Raw genomic sequence first — 19107 nt, 5'->3', positions numbered from 1 at the left:
TTAATTTTTTTCATGTAAATCTAATATTTTATTCACTTTTTTCAAAACGATTACGTAATACCAGTAATTATATAATTTACGATTATAAATATTTTTTTTTAAAAATATATTTTCTCTTTACACAATCATGCTTTAAAAAAGATGCGCGATTTTGTAAAATAACATTATTTTATAAAATTATTCTTATCTTAAAATATTATTATAAAATGTGAGGTGTATGGTTATTTTTTCTTTTCTAAAAGCAAAGTACGTACTGTCATATATAGCTTTGGACCGAACCTATCAGCGGCTGCTCTACACTTTTGGATCCCCCCGTCTGACTCTCTGACTCAGCACCCGTACGGTATCCGCCGTGGCTCTGTTTGATAAAAGTGCCGCGTGTTCCCCGCCGTGTCTTTCGGGCGTAAAATTTTGCCCCCTGTATTAATATTGCATTCATCTAACGTTTGAGCTACATCTTGATCTGCCTCTTTAACTTTTGTGCATATATCATATGGTTGCTGGGTGAGGCCGCACAACCCCCCGCAACTGTACCAACCTTCAGGCTGGCCCATTGGGCCCTTCTCAATTATGCTGATTGACTTATGACAGTATATGCTTCATTGGCCCACTAGCTGAACTGTCACTTCAAGAAAGCATCTTTAGGGCCCAACTTCTTTTACCAAATAACCCATATTAGTGGATACTAGTTATAATATTTGCGACAAGGAAAAAGTAACAAGTTAAAGATTAAAAAATAAAATAAACGAATACAAATACTCACGATGAAAAAATGATAATTAAAAGAATATGAATAATATTTATACACAGTGATTTAAGAGATAAGAAAATTTGTATTTATAAGCCCGTGTTTAGCATATTTAGTAAAGTTTTCATATAACATGATTTGATTTAAAAAAATAATTTTAAAATTTAAATTTTATAAATCAAGAATAAAATAATTAATCCATTTAAAAATTAATGAGGTTAAACAACTGTTGTAACCTTGTATAGATAGTCAAACAGCTTTTGTTTGGAAATGACAGGAGGTTGCTCCGAGGATAAAATCCACGTCGCATTTCATGGGATGTCAATTCAGTGCTCCATGCTCATGAAACCATGGACGAGAAAGGATGGCAGCCTTTGACCTCTGGTCGGCTGCCGATCAAACCACCTTCGGTTCTGCTTTATGTCCTTTTGAACCAAACTTCCCCATATTATTCCTGACACGGAAAAGAAATCCTTGCCAAGTTGGTTTGCAAAGTTGTGGGGCCTAATCTTTCTGATGATTGAAATGATCTATTCACAGGCCCTTGATTTTGGACTTAAAAATGAGATTTGCAGCTTCAAATTAACAAATCGCAAGCAAGCCCAGGCTTATGGATGTTTCCCTTTCCCCAAGGAAAAAGGTAAAATGCAGAATCCATCATCAAACAACATGGATTTATTGGTAATAAATAATGAATAAAAAGAAGGAAGTGTCGAGTGACATGTTTTACGCACATTTTTCCCTTGTCATTTGTTCACCCGAACAAGATAAAATGATTTATGGTGGCCACAGTTCATGACCAGCAAGGACTTACAAGATTGCCGCCTTATGATTTTGCAGCAAAATGCAGTGAAGTGGGCAGCTATATATATATATATGTGTGTAACAGGTGTCCCGTGAGGACATTAAATTTGCGTTTGGAACAAGTTCTCTTGGTACAGTTTCATAAATTGCTGTTCAATCAACATGAGTATTATGTTCCTCTTTAGGGAGGCCCGTCTGACACATTGCATTCCTTTGAATCCTTTCCAGCATCAAACTATGTTGTTGTTGTTCCATTTAATTACCATGGTTTAACCAAATATTTCATTGGAAATGAATGAACAAGTTATTTGCAACTTCATTGGTGACACATCTAATACATTACTGATGTGCAAGTTGGTTTGTCTACGCACTAAAATCTAAACTAGTAATACTAGATATAATTATATATTATGTAAGCGTTGTGTACTCTTTTTAAAAATAAATAAAATTTACTATTAAAAGTTAATATTTTTATATATATCTCATATTTATTTATTTATTTTTTAAATAATACGCGAGTGCATAGCATTTACAAACTCTATCGCTCCAAATATCATTTCTCAATGCATACTCAAGCCAAAGATTGCAAACAAAGTGAACCCAGTAGTCCACATTACAGAATGCAAGCTGGAGATGGAGTGAGGGTTGTATTGTGTTCCTCAAAAGAGTGAGAAAACCAGACCAGGCTCTGCCATTTCAGAAAATAACGTTCAAAGCCGTACAGATCCAATGAAATATGTGGGTTTAATTGAGGCAGCTCGGAATAAGCTTTTGGGCAAAATTGAAATGACTTTAAACCTGTTGAGTCCCATCACCACTTTCGTCCAAACAGTAATGGAGTTGGGGACAAGGCTGGATAATTGCATACCCCATTAAGGTCTCGTCTCAACGGTAAAAGTATTTTGGCTCACTTTATTTTATTATTATAATTTTTTTAAATTTTTATATAAAATATAATAAATAATTTAATTTTTTTAATTTTTAAACTAATAATAATATTAAAAAATAATATTTTATTCAACTTTCATCTTAATCTAAAATATATTTTCAATTGCTGTCCTTTCCACAGGACTAATGAAAAAAAACAAAAAAAAAAAAAGAAAAAAAGGACAACCCAATTCAATATTTCTTTGAACTACTTCATTAAGCTTGCGTGAGAGTTGGTCCTTCGTTGCCAAAGCCCACTGGCTCAGGTGGTCCTTGACTGTTGCAAGCCGACTCACTCCAAACCATCCAACCCATTTTATAAATGATATGTACATGAGACTGGATTCTCTTTTCCAGTGCTTATTGATTCATTTGCTTGATGCATTCGAAAAAGACGATAAATAAATTCTCCAACCCTCTCATGAGGCTAAAGAGAGAATGTATTTGTTATGCATTGAAATTCTCTTTAATTGCCTAATCAAATTGATTAATTACCTAATGCAAAAAAAGATACGTGTCATTAAATTCTTATATGGACTCCACAATGTCAGAAAATTCTATACGGAATTTGAACGGACAATTAAAGATGATCCCTTGTTCGTTACTCACACAACCTCCTCGATCTACTCTTCACTTTGGAATAATAAAGAGTGCATCGAAGTAGATAATATCATATGCGTTTCAGCCTGCAAATTCAAAGGTTCTGAGAATGAGCACGGACTTCACAAAAAAAAAATAGCAGTGTTTTATGAACTTTGAATGCATACTGCTAGGCATCAAACTTTAGAAGGAAATTTCCTTCAAGACTTCAAGTCCCAATCTTTAGCATGAAACTTTATAAACCCACAATCAAAAGCAAGAGAAAGTTGTTCAACGGTGAATTTAGATCAAGTAAATCATATATAATGGGGGTGGAGGTCAGAGCCTTAGAAGTAGCTCAACCCTGCTTGGTCCAGAGGTGAAAAATGTTGGGGACAATTTTGCAGGGCTTGGAAGTAAATCTCGTCAGAGCCCAGTGTAGCAGAGATGTCGTAATTCAGTGCCTTCAGAAAGGCAAAGCGGATACCTAAAATCAGAGTTCACAGTCACTCATCGAAGTAGTACTAGTAGTATTAATGGAATGGGTCAGATTTAAAAAAAAAAAAAAAAAATTAGAAAAGAGTAAAACTAATTCGGTTCACATACGACCTTGACATAGATATCTGGAGTTAATAACACTAAACAACCAAATAAATGAAGAACTTCAATTGCAAGAAATAATGCTGCAGCCCAGAAAACAGAACAAAAAACAAAAAAAAAAAAGCGAGAAAAAGGTGCTGCTTACAGTGCCAGAAGCTGTAATATTGGAACATTTAGCTCAAATGAACACCATTGAATCTGAAGCAAAATGGGAAAATGAAAAAATTTGCCAACTTGTCTGTACACCCTCGCATCATCACGGAAGTATGACAAAAAATATCAAAGTTGGTCAGCGGCAAATCGAGCTTTTGTGGATGTTTGAAACCTATCATGGCATGAACTCGGCAGGCCCATTTGCCTCTTCCTCGACAGGAGCAGGAAGGTTAAGATCAATTAGACCATGAAACTCGGGGACCTCTTGTTTGAGCACAATAGTTCCTTCTTCAGAACCTCCAAAAAAATGGGACCTCTTGTGACCACCTAAAGCTTGCCCCGACCGGAAAACTCTGAAGCAGATTGGGCACTCATGCCCCTTGCTTTTCTTTGTCCCCAATCTCTTCTCGGAATGACCAGGCATAGTTCGATTAATGGAGGTCTTGGCACCGCAAGACTCGACGGTTTTACTATAAGGCTTTGGGACAGGCAGAGAATCAGTTTCTATGTTGTTTTCACCCCTATCATGTACGGACTCACGGCAGCCACTGATCTGTGTATGGCTAGCTCTGTGTGGCCCCATAGCGCGGCGAGAGTGGAAGCACATCTTTCTGTTCACACACTCGTGTTTGCTTCTTTTCTGAGTATTCTTGCAGGTTTCGATATTGGAACAGACGTTTTTCATCTTCTTGTGGGAGCCCTCCAAAAATTCAGGACTGTGGGAATCATTTTTGGATTTCATTCTTGAATTACACTTGACGAAAGCTCTCCCCACTTGACCATATCCTTCATTTCTGATCAATTCCTTCCCAAATTCAGACGTCACAAACTTGAATCTGTTTGAACTTTTACCCAATTCGGCATTAAAGCCTCCAGTTCCATATCCAGATTCCACTTTGGGCTTCTTAAATTCACCACTCGCAATAGACCCATCAACAGAAACATCTGGTTCAGCTTTTTTGGGTCCATTCCTAAAATACCCAGAATCAGAATTATCAGAAAGGCTAATGTCTGAAGTTTTCAACTCGTCACTTTGCCTCTTCAGGTTTACATAATTCCCAACATTCTTCACAGTAATTTTCAAATCGATAGACGATGATTTGGCCTCTAAAACCACAGAATTGTTATTCGAAGATTCTGCCACAGAATTCAAACCACCTCTACAAACAGAGTCCCTAGAGAACATCATCAGACACATTGCCGCCTCTTCTTGTTCTTGTTCAATCTCCGAGACAGATGAGGAACCATTTGCCAAACTATAAACAGAAGGGTAAGTATCAAGAGTCTTGTACCTCATTCGTTTCGATCTCCTAAGCTTCCTCGGAGCTGATGTATCGGTAACTGACTGAGTGTCCATTTCCGGTTTTTGGTTCTCACTAGTCCCTGAGTGGTCCTCAAATTTGCTAATTAGCTTCTCTTTCTCTGAGTGGCAAGCCATGTGACCACAGAGAGCTTTCAATGATTGAAAGCATTTGCCACATTCTCTGCAAACCCTTTCCTGAAGTGAACCAGTTCCTGAATCCACAAACCTCCATGTTCTCTTGGGGTTCTCCCTAAGACCGTAACTGGAATTCCAACCAGCAGTTTCAGGCCCAGAATCTCTCTTGCTATTCTTTCCACCATCCAGAGATGGAAACTTCACTAAATCAGCATGAGCTTCGACTACTTGTTCTTTCTCAGCAGAATTCTGATTCATGTGGGTTCTGATGTGACCGCCCAAGGCCTTCCCACATGGGTATCTCTTGTTGCAAAACTTGCACACAAACTTCTTTTTGTGCTTTTCTTCCATAGACTAATTTGATCGCGCAAACCAACGATACCCAGGAGACAAAACAAAATGAGGAAACAAAGTCTTACCTCAAATCCCGAAGAACGCTACATTCCATGATCTTGTTCCAACAAGAACACCAGAACGGTAGAGAAGCGGACCCAGATCGAGAAGTTCGGCTGCAGATCACAAGTTTCTTGCTGCTTTTTTTTTAACCAGTGGTGATAAACAAGGAATCAAAAAGGGCTCAGATGTGACAGTTTGGTGAAGTACGAGATCCGACCCACAGTAGGGGTCCCTTTAAATTCCATCTCCATGTACCCTATCTCCTCTTGAATGTTCATAAATGTAATGGGGTGGAAAAGAAAATTCGAAATTGTGCAGAAAAGGGTCGCTAATGATGGCGACGAACAGGCCTATGAAGAACAATCAACGCAAAGGCATGACTCTGTCACTCTCTCTCTCTCTCTCTCTAAATTCTCTCTCTTGTTTGTGCTGTAGTTGAGGAGAATTCCATGCATGGAGGCAAAAGACTAAAGAAGGGAATAAAAAGATAGGCAGCACGTGTACTCGGTTGAGAACCTTTCGCTGATAGATTGGACGGTCAGGATTCATGGGCGTTTTGAGGATCCCAAAGAGTAAGGAGTGATAGATATGGCATACTGAACTGAAACATCCAAACTACGCCTCAATTTTGTCTTGCTTGTGAGTTCTGAGCTCTCACAAACAAATGATATTGCCATATTTCGTTTCGAATCCACTTTTATTCACTTTCCATTTGTTTTTACTTTTTGCAGAATGCCCCCCTTTCTTTTGACCTTGGGGAACTAAACCAAAAAAAAAAAAAAAAAGATGGGATTTTTCATCTCTGTCATCAGTGAATAAATTTCATGTTTAGAAGTGGATATTGACATTAATCTGTACAGATATTGCAGCAAGGCCATTCTGCAGCCATGGCTCCAACGTGAAGTGATAATTTGAATCAGTCGAATCAATATTGATTGAGCTCTTTCGATTTCTTAATTATGAATTGCACTCATCGAATTCCTCCAGTGATCACTTTCAGGGTAGAGGGAAAAGCTCCTCCCTTTATTCCACTCGTTAGCACTTGAGATTTCGGCATGCTTTTTCTATTTCAATATCATTTTGTTTTCTGTATTTTTGGATTTCGCCTTTGTTCTTCTATGGTGATATTGATATGTGGTATCCAAATTGCCTCCACACATCTGCCGCCTCTGTTGCCCTTCCCATTGCTTTCAAACCCACCCAACATCCTCGTCCCTTTCTGCCATGCGCAGCCATCTTTCCTCCCTTTAAAACATCCCCTTAACCTCGTAAAACCACCCACACCTTCACATAAGCAAGCAGATTTGAGATTTTTCAGAACGTCTGCAATTTCAATCTTCAGAACGTCCAACTCTCCTTCCACTTCGAGAGTACATTTACCATTCTCAACCATATCTATCAAGAAATAGCATTTTTTTTTTCTATACACTGTATGAGTCATTTCAAATCAATCTAATCAATGAATTGCTCTAATAACTGTTTAAGGATGATCCTGGTGAATATTCAGCACCAATTTCCAATTTTTTTTAAGATTTTGTTGAATCGTCATCCTCCTTATGATGCATTTCTTTTCATTAATAAACAAGAGATACTTACTCATATCGGAAAAGAATATAGCGAAAAAGGAATGAAGGCTGTGTAAAGAGCAGTCCACATTAAGGCTACGAGGTATAGATTCATCCAATTCCCATTGGCTAGAATGTTCAGGAGTTAAACGAACAGAAGGAAAAATGGATTTCCGAACCTGCTTGGCTGTTTGCAGTCCCATCAATTTCATCCCGACTGTAATAATTTGCTTGCCTAATGTGCAATCCCAACTATAGTAAAAGGGGACTTTTGGCTTGGATTCGATTTCCTTTTTTTTATTGGATGTGTCAAGCACAGTGCACCTTTTCCTTGCTGGAATTCCTTTTCTAAGTGACATTAAGAACAACCTGCAAGTAACCTCTTTTTCACTATATTTTTCATCTATTCTCGGAGTGGCTGAAGGATAAAAGATTACACCCACGACTCTATATACACTCTCCGCTTGATACCTATGACCAGACAACTCGTTAGAGCCTTGCAACTCCTAACAACATGCATGGGAGATCTTCACAAGAACTCTCTGTTAACTCTCCCACGTAACTCACCCGAATGGTTTAGCAATTCTTTCAGAGCTTAAAAGTTGTAATCTTGGTAAGAACAAGGTGTTGGTTGTATTGGAAAAGTTATTAATATCTTTCATATTTAATAACATGACATCTTATAATAGAATGTAATACCATGTGTCCATACACTATCTAATAACAACTACTTCTTGGTGGAAAGCTTCAGTATCTTCCCAAATCCTCTGCAACATTAAAGCAAGCACAAGTGCTTGGCAGATCCACCCATAAGCAATTCTACAAGTAGGCTTGGTCCATAAAACATTTCTAGCTTGATTCGTTGAGCTGAGGAGTGAGGAGTTAGGACACAGTTCATCTCACATTTCTGGTAAACTTTTTAAAGGGGAAAAGAATGTAAAGTGAGAAGCATTCTATTACGCAATAAGCAGCTTCCATAGATATCTATGGAAACATTTCCCTCATCTCTATCATTTCCCTCATCTCTATTCCCCTTGTCTGTTAGATTTTCACAATGGTAAAGACGCTCCTGTTAATATGTAACTCTTACCCGTTTGAATTCAGAGATGAGTTAAACTGATTTTAGACGAGTTAAATAAAATATTATTAAAATATTATTATTATTTTAATATTTAAAAAAATTGAATCGTTTATTATATTTTATATAGAAATTTGAAAAAATTGTAATAATGAGATAAGATGAATCGAGGTGAGTTTCGAATCTATACAGGAGTTAATGAATGAACCTTGTTAAAAAAAAAAAAAAAGGTGCGAAGCAATTGAGGTCCAAAGTCTTGCATATTTTCTGATATAAGCTTTACCACTCCTTCATCGATCGGGAAAGTCTCCGCTTTCTTTAATGAGCCGAGGCTTCTGTAATGCATCAGTATCTGCAAAAATACAATCTGCTCTCAAATCTGTCCTGTAAGTACGAAGTCCTGTGCTCAACTCTGTACAATTTACTTTTAACCACTGAGCAGTGCGGTTCCCATTCCAATATAAAGTTTACATGTGAATATTAAGATATATAACAAAATTGGCTTCCACCCCAATAAAGAGGTACGGACTGAATAAAATATACAAGAGTTATCGACGTACAAGAAGGCATTTCCTCGAAAGCACTAGTTACCAAATAACAGACTCAACGAAGGATGTAGACAGCATTTTAACATGCTAACCCCCTCTTCTTGTAACACTTATTTACCCGGGAAAAAAAGGATGTACACCAGGATAATGGAAAACAAGATATCCCACGCTTTAGGGAAAATAAATCTTGCAAGACAATTCCACCTGCCAAAGCCTCAAAATCTTGGCCCTCTCGCAAAGGCCGCACCAGATATGTTAGTGTGCTAAGAAATCGATACCTATCTCAAGGGACACCAGTTGATGCCTCAATCATCCATCACCTTTTTATCTGAAGTCCCTTGCCCAAAAATCTCTTCAATCATGTTCCATGTGGATACAAGATCAAAACCTTTTAATGAAGCTGATGGGCAGCTGCCATCCCAAACTTTAGCATCATAGGGCTCCAGTAAATTGAACTGACCCACTGCATCATTAGACCAATCATCTTTGCCGTGCAAACATTTGGTATGCTCACTCTTAACTCCACACACTTGTAAAGCATTTTTGCTGTTAACAGGATCACAGGAGCTAGTCATATTGGCTTGACAATCAAATGACAGGCATGAGTCATCTTGTGCACTGAGATCCTCCTGATCACTCCCTGAAGTCTTATCCACATGCTGAACCAACGGGTCAAATTTACTCTCATCAATCAACTTAGCATGTGCATCTGACGGAAGATTCATCCCACCATCTTCTATGAGAACATCATCTCTACCAGATCTATCGCCACCATCACCATTGCAATCATCATCACCACCATCTTTGTTGTTGTCATCATCATTGTCATCGTCATCATCACTACCATCATCTTCTTCAGAGGAATTGGCCTGGCTATCTTGATCAACAGGTGACTCGATAGCAGAGTCCACATCTTCTTCTGACTCGCCAACCTCATAAGAGCCTCTTCCATGCCACTCATCATCATCACTGTCTATGTCCAGCAAATTAGACCTATTCTGAGCAGCACGCCTCCGCAGCATGAACACATTGAAATAATAGCTTACAAGCTCTGATTTACTTCGAGAAGGAAATACCAAAGATAGGTGTTTCCAAAAGTTTCTACCCAAGGATGCAGGACTGGAGTAAACAGCCTCGTGAAATATCTGCTCTTCTTCTTCAGTCCACTTGTGTGCCACTTCCTCACCCATGTCAGAAAACCCTAAATTCACAAATTTTTCTTCCCCAAGTGTTCTTCTAAGTTTCTCCCGTGCTTCCATAATATGTTGGCAAATGCATCTAATAGAGCCAGAATCCAGACAGTGACAATCTGCCCTACCATCTCCAGCATAGTCACCTCTGTCTGTAGACAAATTTGAATCGGGCATTGATACAATCAAAGTCCCCATCAGCATCTCCTCACTGCCACCATCATCAATGCTGGGAGTAAACTTTTCTGTCATATCTAAGTTGTTCTCATTTATGAGTTTGCCCCACAATGGAATACTGGCTTGATGATTTGTACCAATGGGAACTTGCTTTCTAGGAAAATGATCCAAGAAAGAATGATAGGCATCCTCAAATGGAACAAATCTTCTTCGTGGGAAATCTAACTCAAAATATTCAGGATAAATAGATGAGTATGCCGATGCCCCAGACCTAGCATCTTCTTCACTAGAACTGCTGGAAACCAATGACAAGGGGTCATTGGTCCCGAAACCCTTGTCAACTAAATTTGAAACATCTGTGACAGTGTCTTTTTCAAGTGCCTCATGGCACTGAAATTTATGAAGGCCATCCTCATACTCCCCTGTTTCATATAAAATATGTCAAACATCAACATACATCTCGCAGTTCAGTCAGGCTAGTGCTCCATAACACATACCAAAAGATTGTATGCCACCTATTTCTACCTGAAATAATAGGTTCCTGTGGGGCATTATCACAAGGAACATGTTCATCACACGGATCCGGCATATTGCTATACTCAAGCTTCCTTGGATGCTTACAGTGAAGCTCCGGGAACTCTTCAGCATCAAAAGGCCTTTTAGATCCCATCTTAACCTGCAAGAATCACAATTAAAAGTTAAATTCTACAACCACCAAGAGCATTCACAGAATTCAGAACAGAAGCTGTAACAGAAAGAAAACAGACAAAGAAACTATTGTACATGCCAATACACCGAACATGAGCGTGTCTATTTGCGCATGTACCCAAAGTTACAAAAACTGAATGCATGAGGCATGGAGTTATGTATAATGTTTTGTTATGGTTTACATGCATGACAAAACACAAACACATCACTTTCATACACAGATAAAAACAGACCGCATGATAGGAGAAGCAATAATACATGAATAAATCATCATCAGAAGAATGGTCAGCAAAATGTTGCAGCATCCAATCCCTATAGCACAACACAATTTTCTAACAGGGGATTACAGAAATTCATATAAAGCATGTTAAATAACTTAAATCACATATTTTCTAAGAGCTTAAGCCAATAAGATTGTGAACTTCAATAATTTATATAATATTTACTCCACCTCACGTGCAGGACCAGACAGTACATGAACCTGATGTTGAATCGCGTAAGAAATTTACATTTTCACTAGAAGGTAGAGTAGAGTCAAGGTTTAGGACCATTGCTCTGATACAATATTTAATCACAAATTGTCCCAAAATCTTAAACTAGTGAGAAAATGACATCTAATTAATTTCAACATCACAGCTTTGACTTACTATTAAAAACCTATAAAATTTTAAGGATAAATCAAGCCCATAAAAGAAAAAGAGAGCCTTAAACAAATTTTGAAATCCATAAATTTTGAAAGAAAGCATCGGCTAATAAAATTAAAAAATTGCGATAAAATCAAAGATCATAGCATTATCACCTTGATACCACAGTAAGCATATGGGTAATTCAAAATTTATTAAACCAAACATGCAACTCTGCTTGCTGCTATTCTATTGTAGCCATAGATGGCATTACTTGATATCCAGTTAATATACACATGGAGAAAACCTAAAATAATTAACAATTAATTAATAAACACATTGTATAGCAAGTGAACTAATAGAAACTACAGATTTAAAACTATGTAAAAGCCATAAAATAAATAAACTAATGACGCAAAACTAGTAATAAAATTATCCACAACAAAGATAAAAAGAAAAAAAAAATAGTAAAATCCAGCTTTTTACCTCCCAAATTCGTCGATTCGAAGGACCGCAAAAGAAAAGTGTCGGAGAGATCAAGGTAAAACCCTAGAAGCCTTAATTCAGTTAAAATATCACGTAATCAAACGCCAGAGGTGAATTCCCTATGCCCTTGAACGTATCCCCAACTTAATTACACCAAATACAAAGGTCCCAAATCTTTCTGGAAACCTAACCCTAGTCGAAGCTATTACACACCCGAATTGCTGGTAAATCGGAGAAATTACGAATAAAAAGAGCAGAAATCAATAAATCGCTAGAAAAGAAACGAAAACCCTCAACAAATTTAAAGAAAGAACAAACCTTAGAGAATCAAACGCTTCGAAACCCTAGAAATTAGAACGGGTCGAGACAATCTAAGAAATATGTGCATGAAAGAGAGGGGAGTTTACCGAAACATGAAATAGAAGAGATAACGATAAAGTATTGAAGGATTGCACTGGTCTAAAGGGCCGATTCCAAACCCTAAATCGAAAATCGGGTATGATCAACGGCGTGAATTCAATTTGGGTTCAATTAATATAGGATAAAGAGAATTGAACAAATCTTCGATTTATAATTGAAGGTTGTAAAATTTATCGGAGGAAACTCTGGGCTGGATCCGAGAAAAGTCGTAAAGAAGGAGGACGATGAAGGGGGAAGGAATTCAGACACGGTTCGTGCAAAATTAGTAGAAAAAAGAAAAACCGGGTTAATCAGATACCCGAGAGCGTTCTCTGGTCTAGGTCCTATATAGCAAAAACCGGCCCACTTATGGAATTACGATAAAGTCCTCCCATAATCAGCTCTCCATTTTTGTGAGCAATCATACATTTATGCTTTGACCAAAAATAAATTTTATAAAAATAAATTTATAAATTGATATAGTTTGAGGTGATATTCAGATTATGAAATTATTTTTATTATAAAATAGATTTAATGTATTACATAAAGATATGTCGATTTGTAAATTTATTTTTGTGAAATTTTTTTATAATTGTAACACTTCTCATCGTACATTAACAACTAAATTACAATCATTTTACTATTATATAATATATATATATATACATATAATATTTTGATTCAAACACATTAAAATTTAGAAAGAAAAAGTAGAAGTTGTTAACTAATATCTAGCTTGGTACACATATGAGATGAGTTAAAATGAGATGAAAAAATTGTGAATAATAATGAGATAGTTTATGAATAATAATAAAATAACTTTAATTAAGTTACTTTATGCGATTTTGAAAAATAAAAGAAAAAATTGAATAAAAATATTATTGTTATAATATAAATTTTTAATATAATTTTTATTTTAGAATTTTCAGCTTCAATCACTTGGAGCATATACTGGAGATCCATCTAGATTGGAGTAGTACTGCTAATGTTTTGAGTAATGCAAATTCTCGTGCGCATGATTTAGCCAAATGGGTTGTTACCTCACCAGCAGGAGGAGTCACTTTATGCAAAACTCTGAGCTAAATGGAAAGGGATGTCCAAACTTAACCAGCTACTGTTCACAGATCAAACCCATATTTAATTTTCAAACTTTTGATTGTTTACATTTTAAGGTTAACACTAACTTTATGTTAATTTATAATTTAATAATTTCTAAATTGTTAATTAACAGATACTTAGTGTAGCGGAAAAATATGATTTTTTTTTTAAAAAAATTACTATTAAAAAAATTAATAGTAAAAAAATATGAATTTTTTGCCTACCAAAAAATTGAGAATTGGACCCTATAGATGATTTGGAGGCTTCAAAGAGAATGTCATTCAGAGCCGAAACCTCTTCCTTATCTCGGACTTGCAAAGATTGGTTTTCTATTCAAAGATACCGTCTAGGTTGAACTGCTGGAGAGGAAAACTCTAGCAAGTAATTTGGGCATATTATTAACACAATTCTTCACGTGTCAGCTTAAAAAGGAAGCTTGCCGACCACAATTCACGTCTAATTTTACAACAATGCTATGTATAGTTATAGAATGTATAAATATTATATAATTATTTTGAAAAAGAGTGAAATTTATTATTAAAAAATTAAATTTTTATTCATACAAGTCTTATATTTATTTATATTTTTTAAAATGATTGTACGATACTTATACACTCATAAGTACAACTATCATTTTTCATTATTAAATGTATTACATGTATGATAAATGGGGACTCGGCTTGCAGGAATTATTCCAATCCCTCTCAATAATCATTAGGAAAAGGTAGATCCAATATGAGATTTTATTCTGAAGCACAAGTAATGGTTTTGCTGAGTTTGTAAGGGCTGGCTTTTCACCGATGTTTTGAATACCGTATCAGACGTTGTACAGGTCAAGGTACTAGAACGAAATATTTCGATACAGGTACTATTTCGAAATAGCGTTTTGGAATAACATTTCGGGATAGTCGATATATAAATAAATTATATATATATAAATATATATATATAAATTATATTCCAAAATAATAATCTATATATAAATAAATTATATATAAATACATATATATATAAATTATAAATAGTTTAATCTGAATTTAGGGTTAAAAAATAAGTTTGTAGTTTGAAAAAACGAAAAAAAAAAACTCAAGCCAAAATATAGGCCGGTACAGGCCGAAATTGAGGCCGGTACGGTCGGTATTTTGATCGGTACGAAACATATATAGTACCTATACTGGCCGAATGGCCGGTACGAAAAATTTCAATCGTACCGGCCAGTACAGTACGAAATTTAAAACACTGTTTTTCACCCTTCTTCAGTTATTTATTTGGAGGACTCTTCATTTTTTTTTTTTTCAGTTATTTTTGGAGAGAAGTGCACAAGATGCATTAATCATAATCTAAAAAATTTGCCAAGAAATCACGTCTCTGAACATTCGCTTTTATTAAATTATTGAAAGAATGAGAAAGTAGATGAAATCCATTGACAAAATCCCGAAATATAACCCACAAGGCTCTTAAAATTGATACTCAAAAAAGGATTTACAGTAACCAGGTATGAAAGATAGAATGGTACTAAATCTCTCGGTGTTCTCTGATTTATTACACTGTTGTATAATAGAGAAAGAGCATACTCTGATAGCTAAAGGCAGATTTGTAGACACCACAGATGAGAAACGAAGCAAGAAGAAGCATAAACAAGAAACAAGAAGAAACACGGAATTCCGAAAGAAATAACCAAAGAAAAAATTAAACATATCATAGGACATCCTCTCTCAAATATCAATTTTTCCCCTCCACCCCGTCAAAAGCCTATACGATTATGCTTCTCAGTATTTATGCGACTGCTGGCAAATCTTTGAGCCATGAATCTAGTGGCTTTCCAATAGAGTAAACGATAAACCCAATTTCCCTCAACTTCTCCACATCTGCAATGTTCCGGCCATCGAACACAAATGCAGGCTTCTGCATATTGTTATAGATCCTCTGGTAATCAAGCTTCTTAAACTCGTCCCACTCAGTCAGAATGCAAATACAATGAGCATCCTTTGTTGCCTCGTAAGCATCCCAGACGACACTAACTTGAGTGACAGACATAGGGCTTGCTGGCTGAAGATGAACTGGATGGTCCCAATCGAACTTCTTCATTGAAAGATCCCTCTGGATCTGATCCTCAGACACTTGTGGATCGTATATGCTCAACCGGGCTTTGTCCCCCAACAAACCTTTGCAGACATCAATGGCTGGGGTCTCCCTGGTATCACCAGTGTCCTTCTTGAAAGCAAACCCAAGAATTGCAATCTTCTTTCCTGAGACTGTGTTGAACATTGAGGAAACAACCCGGTTCACAAACCGGGTCTTCTGGTAGTCATTCACCTTAATGACCTGTTTCCAGTAATTTGCAACCTCAGGAAGCCCATTGCACTCACAGATATAAACCAAGTTCAAGATGTCCTTCTGGAAGCAAGATCCACCAAAACCAACACTGGCATTCAAGAACTTGGGCCCAATTCTTGAATCCTTGCCAACAGCATGTGAAACCTGGGTTACATCTGCACCGGTAGCCTCACAAAGTGCTGACATGGCATTCACAGAAGAGATCCTCTGTGCCAAGAAGGCATTGGCAGCAAGCTTAGAAAGCTCAGCAGACCAAAGATTAGTACATATTATACGTTCTACAGGGACCCAATGGGCATAAACATCTTTCAAAGCCTGTATCGCCTTTGCACCTTCTGGGGTCTCCCTACCACCAATGAGAACCCTATCGGGATTGAAAAGGTCTTGAATTGCAGTTCCCTCAGCAAGAAATTCTGGGTTGGAGAGAATTTGGAAGTTGATCTTCTTGCTATTGTGGGTCAGGATCTTTTCTATTGCCTCAGCCGTTTTCACTGGCACTGTTGATTTCTCAACAACAATTTTGTCAGATTTTGACACATCAGCAATCATTCGAGCAGCACTCTCCCAATAGGTCAGATCAGCTGCTTTGCCAGCTCCGAGGCCCTGGGTTTTGGTAGGGGTGTTAACTGAAACAAAGACTATATCAGCCTCTGCAACATGTTTCTCCACATCAGTAGAGAAGAAGAGGTTTTTTCCTCTGCACTGCTTCACAACATCGTCAAGTCCAGGCTCGTAAATGGGAAGCTGCTCGCTGTTCCAGGCATTTATTCTTGATACAGATATATCGACCACAGCTACTTCAATCGCAGGGCACTTCAACGCAATCACAGCCATGGTAGGTCCACCGACATACCCAGCCCAATGCAACAAATCTTAACCATTTTTATTTGTTCTCAACGGCCTGAAAAAGAGAGAAAAAAAAACAGATCAAACTAAATCAACCGATGGAAGTTTAACCCAAATGCATAATACCAAAAAGAGAACTTTTAACCTCTTGAAGTTCAAAGTGACCGTCACTTGTATGCTTGATCATACAATCAGTGTGAGATCTTAACAAACATAAACCATCTAATCAGATAACTAATATCGAAACTTACTTTAATCGGTACATATATAAATCTTATCATTAAAGCAAATTAACATCAGTTCCACAGTGACATCACAGTACTTTAAATGAGATTAATTGGCAACAAGACGGGTCTCCAAGTGTAGATTTTAGTTTAAATTAGAAATATATGATATAATTGAAAGTGAAATTGAGTAATACTGAGAGAGAGGGAGCAATTTTTCTGACCCCAATGTGGAGATCACCATAAAAGTTACAGATCCAGAGTTAGCGCATGAATAGGTAATATGTAAATGAATTGCAAGCGGTTGTCTCATCTAACACAGCTCAAAGATGACATAAAGGAAGTTCAAATATCAGATTCACATAAAAAACATGACAAACAGGAACAGATCTGCCCATAAACAAACTCATACGCCCACCATAACAAAAACCCAAAATTTCCATCGCAACCAAGACAAAAGAAACAGAGTATTATAAATCTCTCAAAGCAGAAATCCAAATCAAGCATAACCCACGACGGCAAAACACGGAGCCGAACTTCCCACGACTCAGTTGACTATAAAGCAAATTAATTACCTCTTCGGATCGAGTGGAGAGAAGGAGAGAGCGAGAGAGAGAGACAAAAAAAACAAATCCGACGCGGAAGAAGAAGAGAATGAAAGAGCTTCTTCTGCCGAAGATTGAGGGGCTCTAAAGACTTCTTCGTTCTTCCCTTCTATATATAGTAATCCACCACCACCCAGGCTTTCCATTACTCAGATTTCCGTGACCGAATAAAACATTACCGCTTCTACTGAGCCATTTGCACTCAACACGTTTTCAATTTCTCCCATTACCCATCATGATCCGACATCTAAATACCAACCATTTTTTATTTCGTTGAGAATGTCCTAATTTTATATTTACAAGTTTGGTCAGAATTCATAAACAAAGTCAAGTTTTTTTTTTTTTTTTTTGATAAGACAAGTCAAGCTATTATAAAAGGAAGTATTCAATATCAAACACAAGCGATATTTTACCAAGAATTTTGTGGGGTCTCCCATAAAATGTTATGTCTCTATGTTAATCATTAACAGGTACAGAGAAAGCTTCCAATCACGGGAAAGTTGGTGGGTCCGACTGGATTGGGTGAGATAAAAGCCAGCGGATTTGAAAGAAGATAAATCTTTACTCATTATTATAAAATTATTTTTATTTTAAAATAAATTTATTATATCATATCAAATTACCTTAATTTATAAAATTATGTTTTAAATAATAAATGTTATAATTCATAAAAAATATATAAAAAAATTGAAAATGTTAAATTTTTAAAAATCCAACTAGAAATTGGGATCTCAATAAAACTATTTTTTAAAGAGAAATTATTTATACAAATCAAGTGTATAAATTTCGCACAAGTTTTTTATAAAATAATAATAATAAATTCAATTTTTTTTTATGGACTCACATTTTAAAACTTGAATATTTAAGAGTTATACCTAATATTACCTATTTTTTAAAACTCGAAACCAATCAATTTTTGCAAAAAATACAAGAAAGCAAAAACGCACATACCAGCCTTGTTGTTGATGGATTTAATCCTGTTCAAACGTATCATATGGTCAAAGGAAGTTGGGTTTTCAGTTCCCACCCCACTAAAAAGTCCACTAAAATCCATAAAGATTTAAGTTTTGATCATTGGAGTCGTTTACAGATGACTCACATTGGTATACAGTAGCAGATATGGTATTGGACCAAAATTAGAAAATTCAAAGAAAAACGCCAGGCCGAATTCAGATATGCTACTACTTAAATTTGAAAACAAAATCTCAGCGAAGGAAGACTGGCTGATCCAAACACATTCATGAATATTACAATATATCAATTTGAAACACAAAGAAAGCAGCTGGAAGCGGTTATATAATGCGGGCTGGTGTTCAAACCGCATTATAAACCTGGATGCAGATCCGGGTATAGCTAGCCGGGTACCCAGATTTAAACCCGGTCCCTGAGTTGTAGCCGGATTTAAACCCCGGTCCCCTGAGTTGTAGTTCAAGTGAATGTGAGATGTTCAGTTACAATCCTGATAAAAGAAACATATCCTATATCCAACAGATTTAATTTTATAAAAAAAATAAAAAAAATAAAAAAAAATTTGAATCAAAACCTTTGGACATCTAGATTTTGTCTTGGTATCTTAGA

The 19107-nt window shown here is 36.5% G+C and overlaps 3 protein-coding genes across 8 annotated transcripts; all 3 read right to left on the bottom strand.

Annotated features, from left to right (window-relative positions):
- Positions 1-3221: 3221 nt before the first annotated feature.
- LOC121256755 lies at positions 3222-6282 on the bottom strand. The gene is made up of 2 exons (XM_041157644.1): positions 3804-6282; positions 3222-3545 (listed from the first exon to the last, which is right to left on the bottom strand). Exon 1 carries the CDS (start codon positions 5598-5600, stop codon positions 3987-3989), a length of 1614 nt encoding a protein of 537 aa, XP_041013578.1. The 5' UTR covers positions 5601-6282; the 3' UTR covers positions 3222-3545; positions 3804-3986.
- A 2431-nt stretch (positions 6283-8713) lies between these two features.
- On the bottom strand, positions 8714-12797 carry LOC121254993. Of its 6 annotated transcripts, XM_041155284.1 has the most exons (4): positions 12339-12750; positions 12021-12241; positions 10701-10879; positions 8714-10625 (listed from the first exon to the last, which is right to left on the bottom strand). In XM_041155284.1, the coding sequence occupies exons 3-4, from the start codon at positions 10849-10851 to the stop codon at positions 9142-9144; spliced, it is 1635 nt and encodes a 544-aa protein (XP_041011218.1). In that variant the 5' UTR covers positions 10852-10879; positions 12021-12241; positions 12339-12750; the 3' UTR covers positions 8714-9141. The 6 variants fall into 6 exon arrangements, 5 of the variants coding, with proteins under 5 accessions (XP_041011218.1, XP_041011216.1, XP_041011219.1 ...); XM_041155282.1 differs by having other exon boundaries at positions 12021-12750; XM_041155285.1 differs by lacking the exon at positions 12021-12241.
- A 2162-nt stretch (positions 12798-14959) lies between these two features.
- Positions 14960-17808, bottom strand: LOC121255558 (UDP-glucose 6-dehydrogenase 1-like). Its single transcript, XM_041155927.1, has 2 exons — positions 17500-17808; positions 14960-16755 (listed from the first exon to the last, which is right to left on the bottom strand). The coding sequence occupies exon 2, from the start codon at positions 16686-16688 to the stop codon at positions 15294-15296; it is 1395 nt and encodes a 464-aa protein (XP_041011861.1). The 5' UTR covers positions 16689-16755; positions 17500-17808; the 3' UTR covers positions 14960-15293.
- Between the last annotated feature and the right edge of the window lie 1299 nt (positions 17809-19107).

Source organism: Juglans microcarpa x Juglans regia, chromosome 3D (assembly GCF_004785595.1).
Source record: "Juglans microcarpa x Juglans regia isolate MS1-56 chromosome 3D, Jm3101_v1.0, whole genome shotgun sequence".
In the NCBI taxonomy this organism is placed as follows: domain Eukaryota; kingdom Viridiplantae; phylum Streptophyta; class Magnoliopsida; order Fagales; family Juglandaceae; genus Juglans; species Juglans microcarpa x Juglans regia.
Note: the sequence above shows the minus strand (reverse complement) of the source record. Positions and strands in the feature narration are given on the sequence as shown.

Coding starts and splice junctions, on each gene's coding strand:
- LOC121256755 (XM_041157644.1), bottom strand. CDS start 5,600: ATGGAAGAAAAGCACAAAAAGAAGTTTGTGTGCAAGTTTTGCAACAAG.
- LOC121254993 (XM_041155282.1), bottom strand. CDS start 10,851: ATGCTGAAGAGTTCCCGGAGCTTCACTGTAAGCATCCAAGGAAGCTTG. Junction 10,626..10,700: donor AGGTGGCATACAATCTTTTG/GTATGTGTTATG, acceptor TATATGAAACAG/GGGAGTATGAGGATGGCCTT.
- LOC121255558 (XM_041155927.1), bottom strand. CDS start 16,688: ATGGCTGTGATTGCGTTGAAGTGCCCTGCGATTGAAGTAGCTGTGGTC.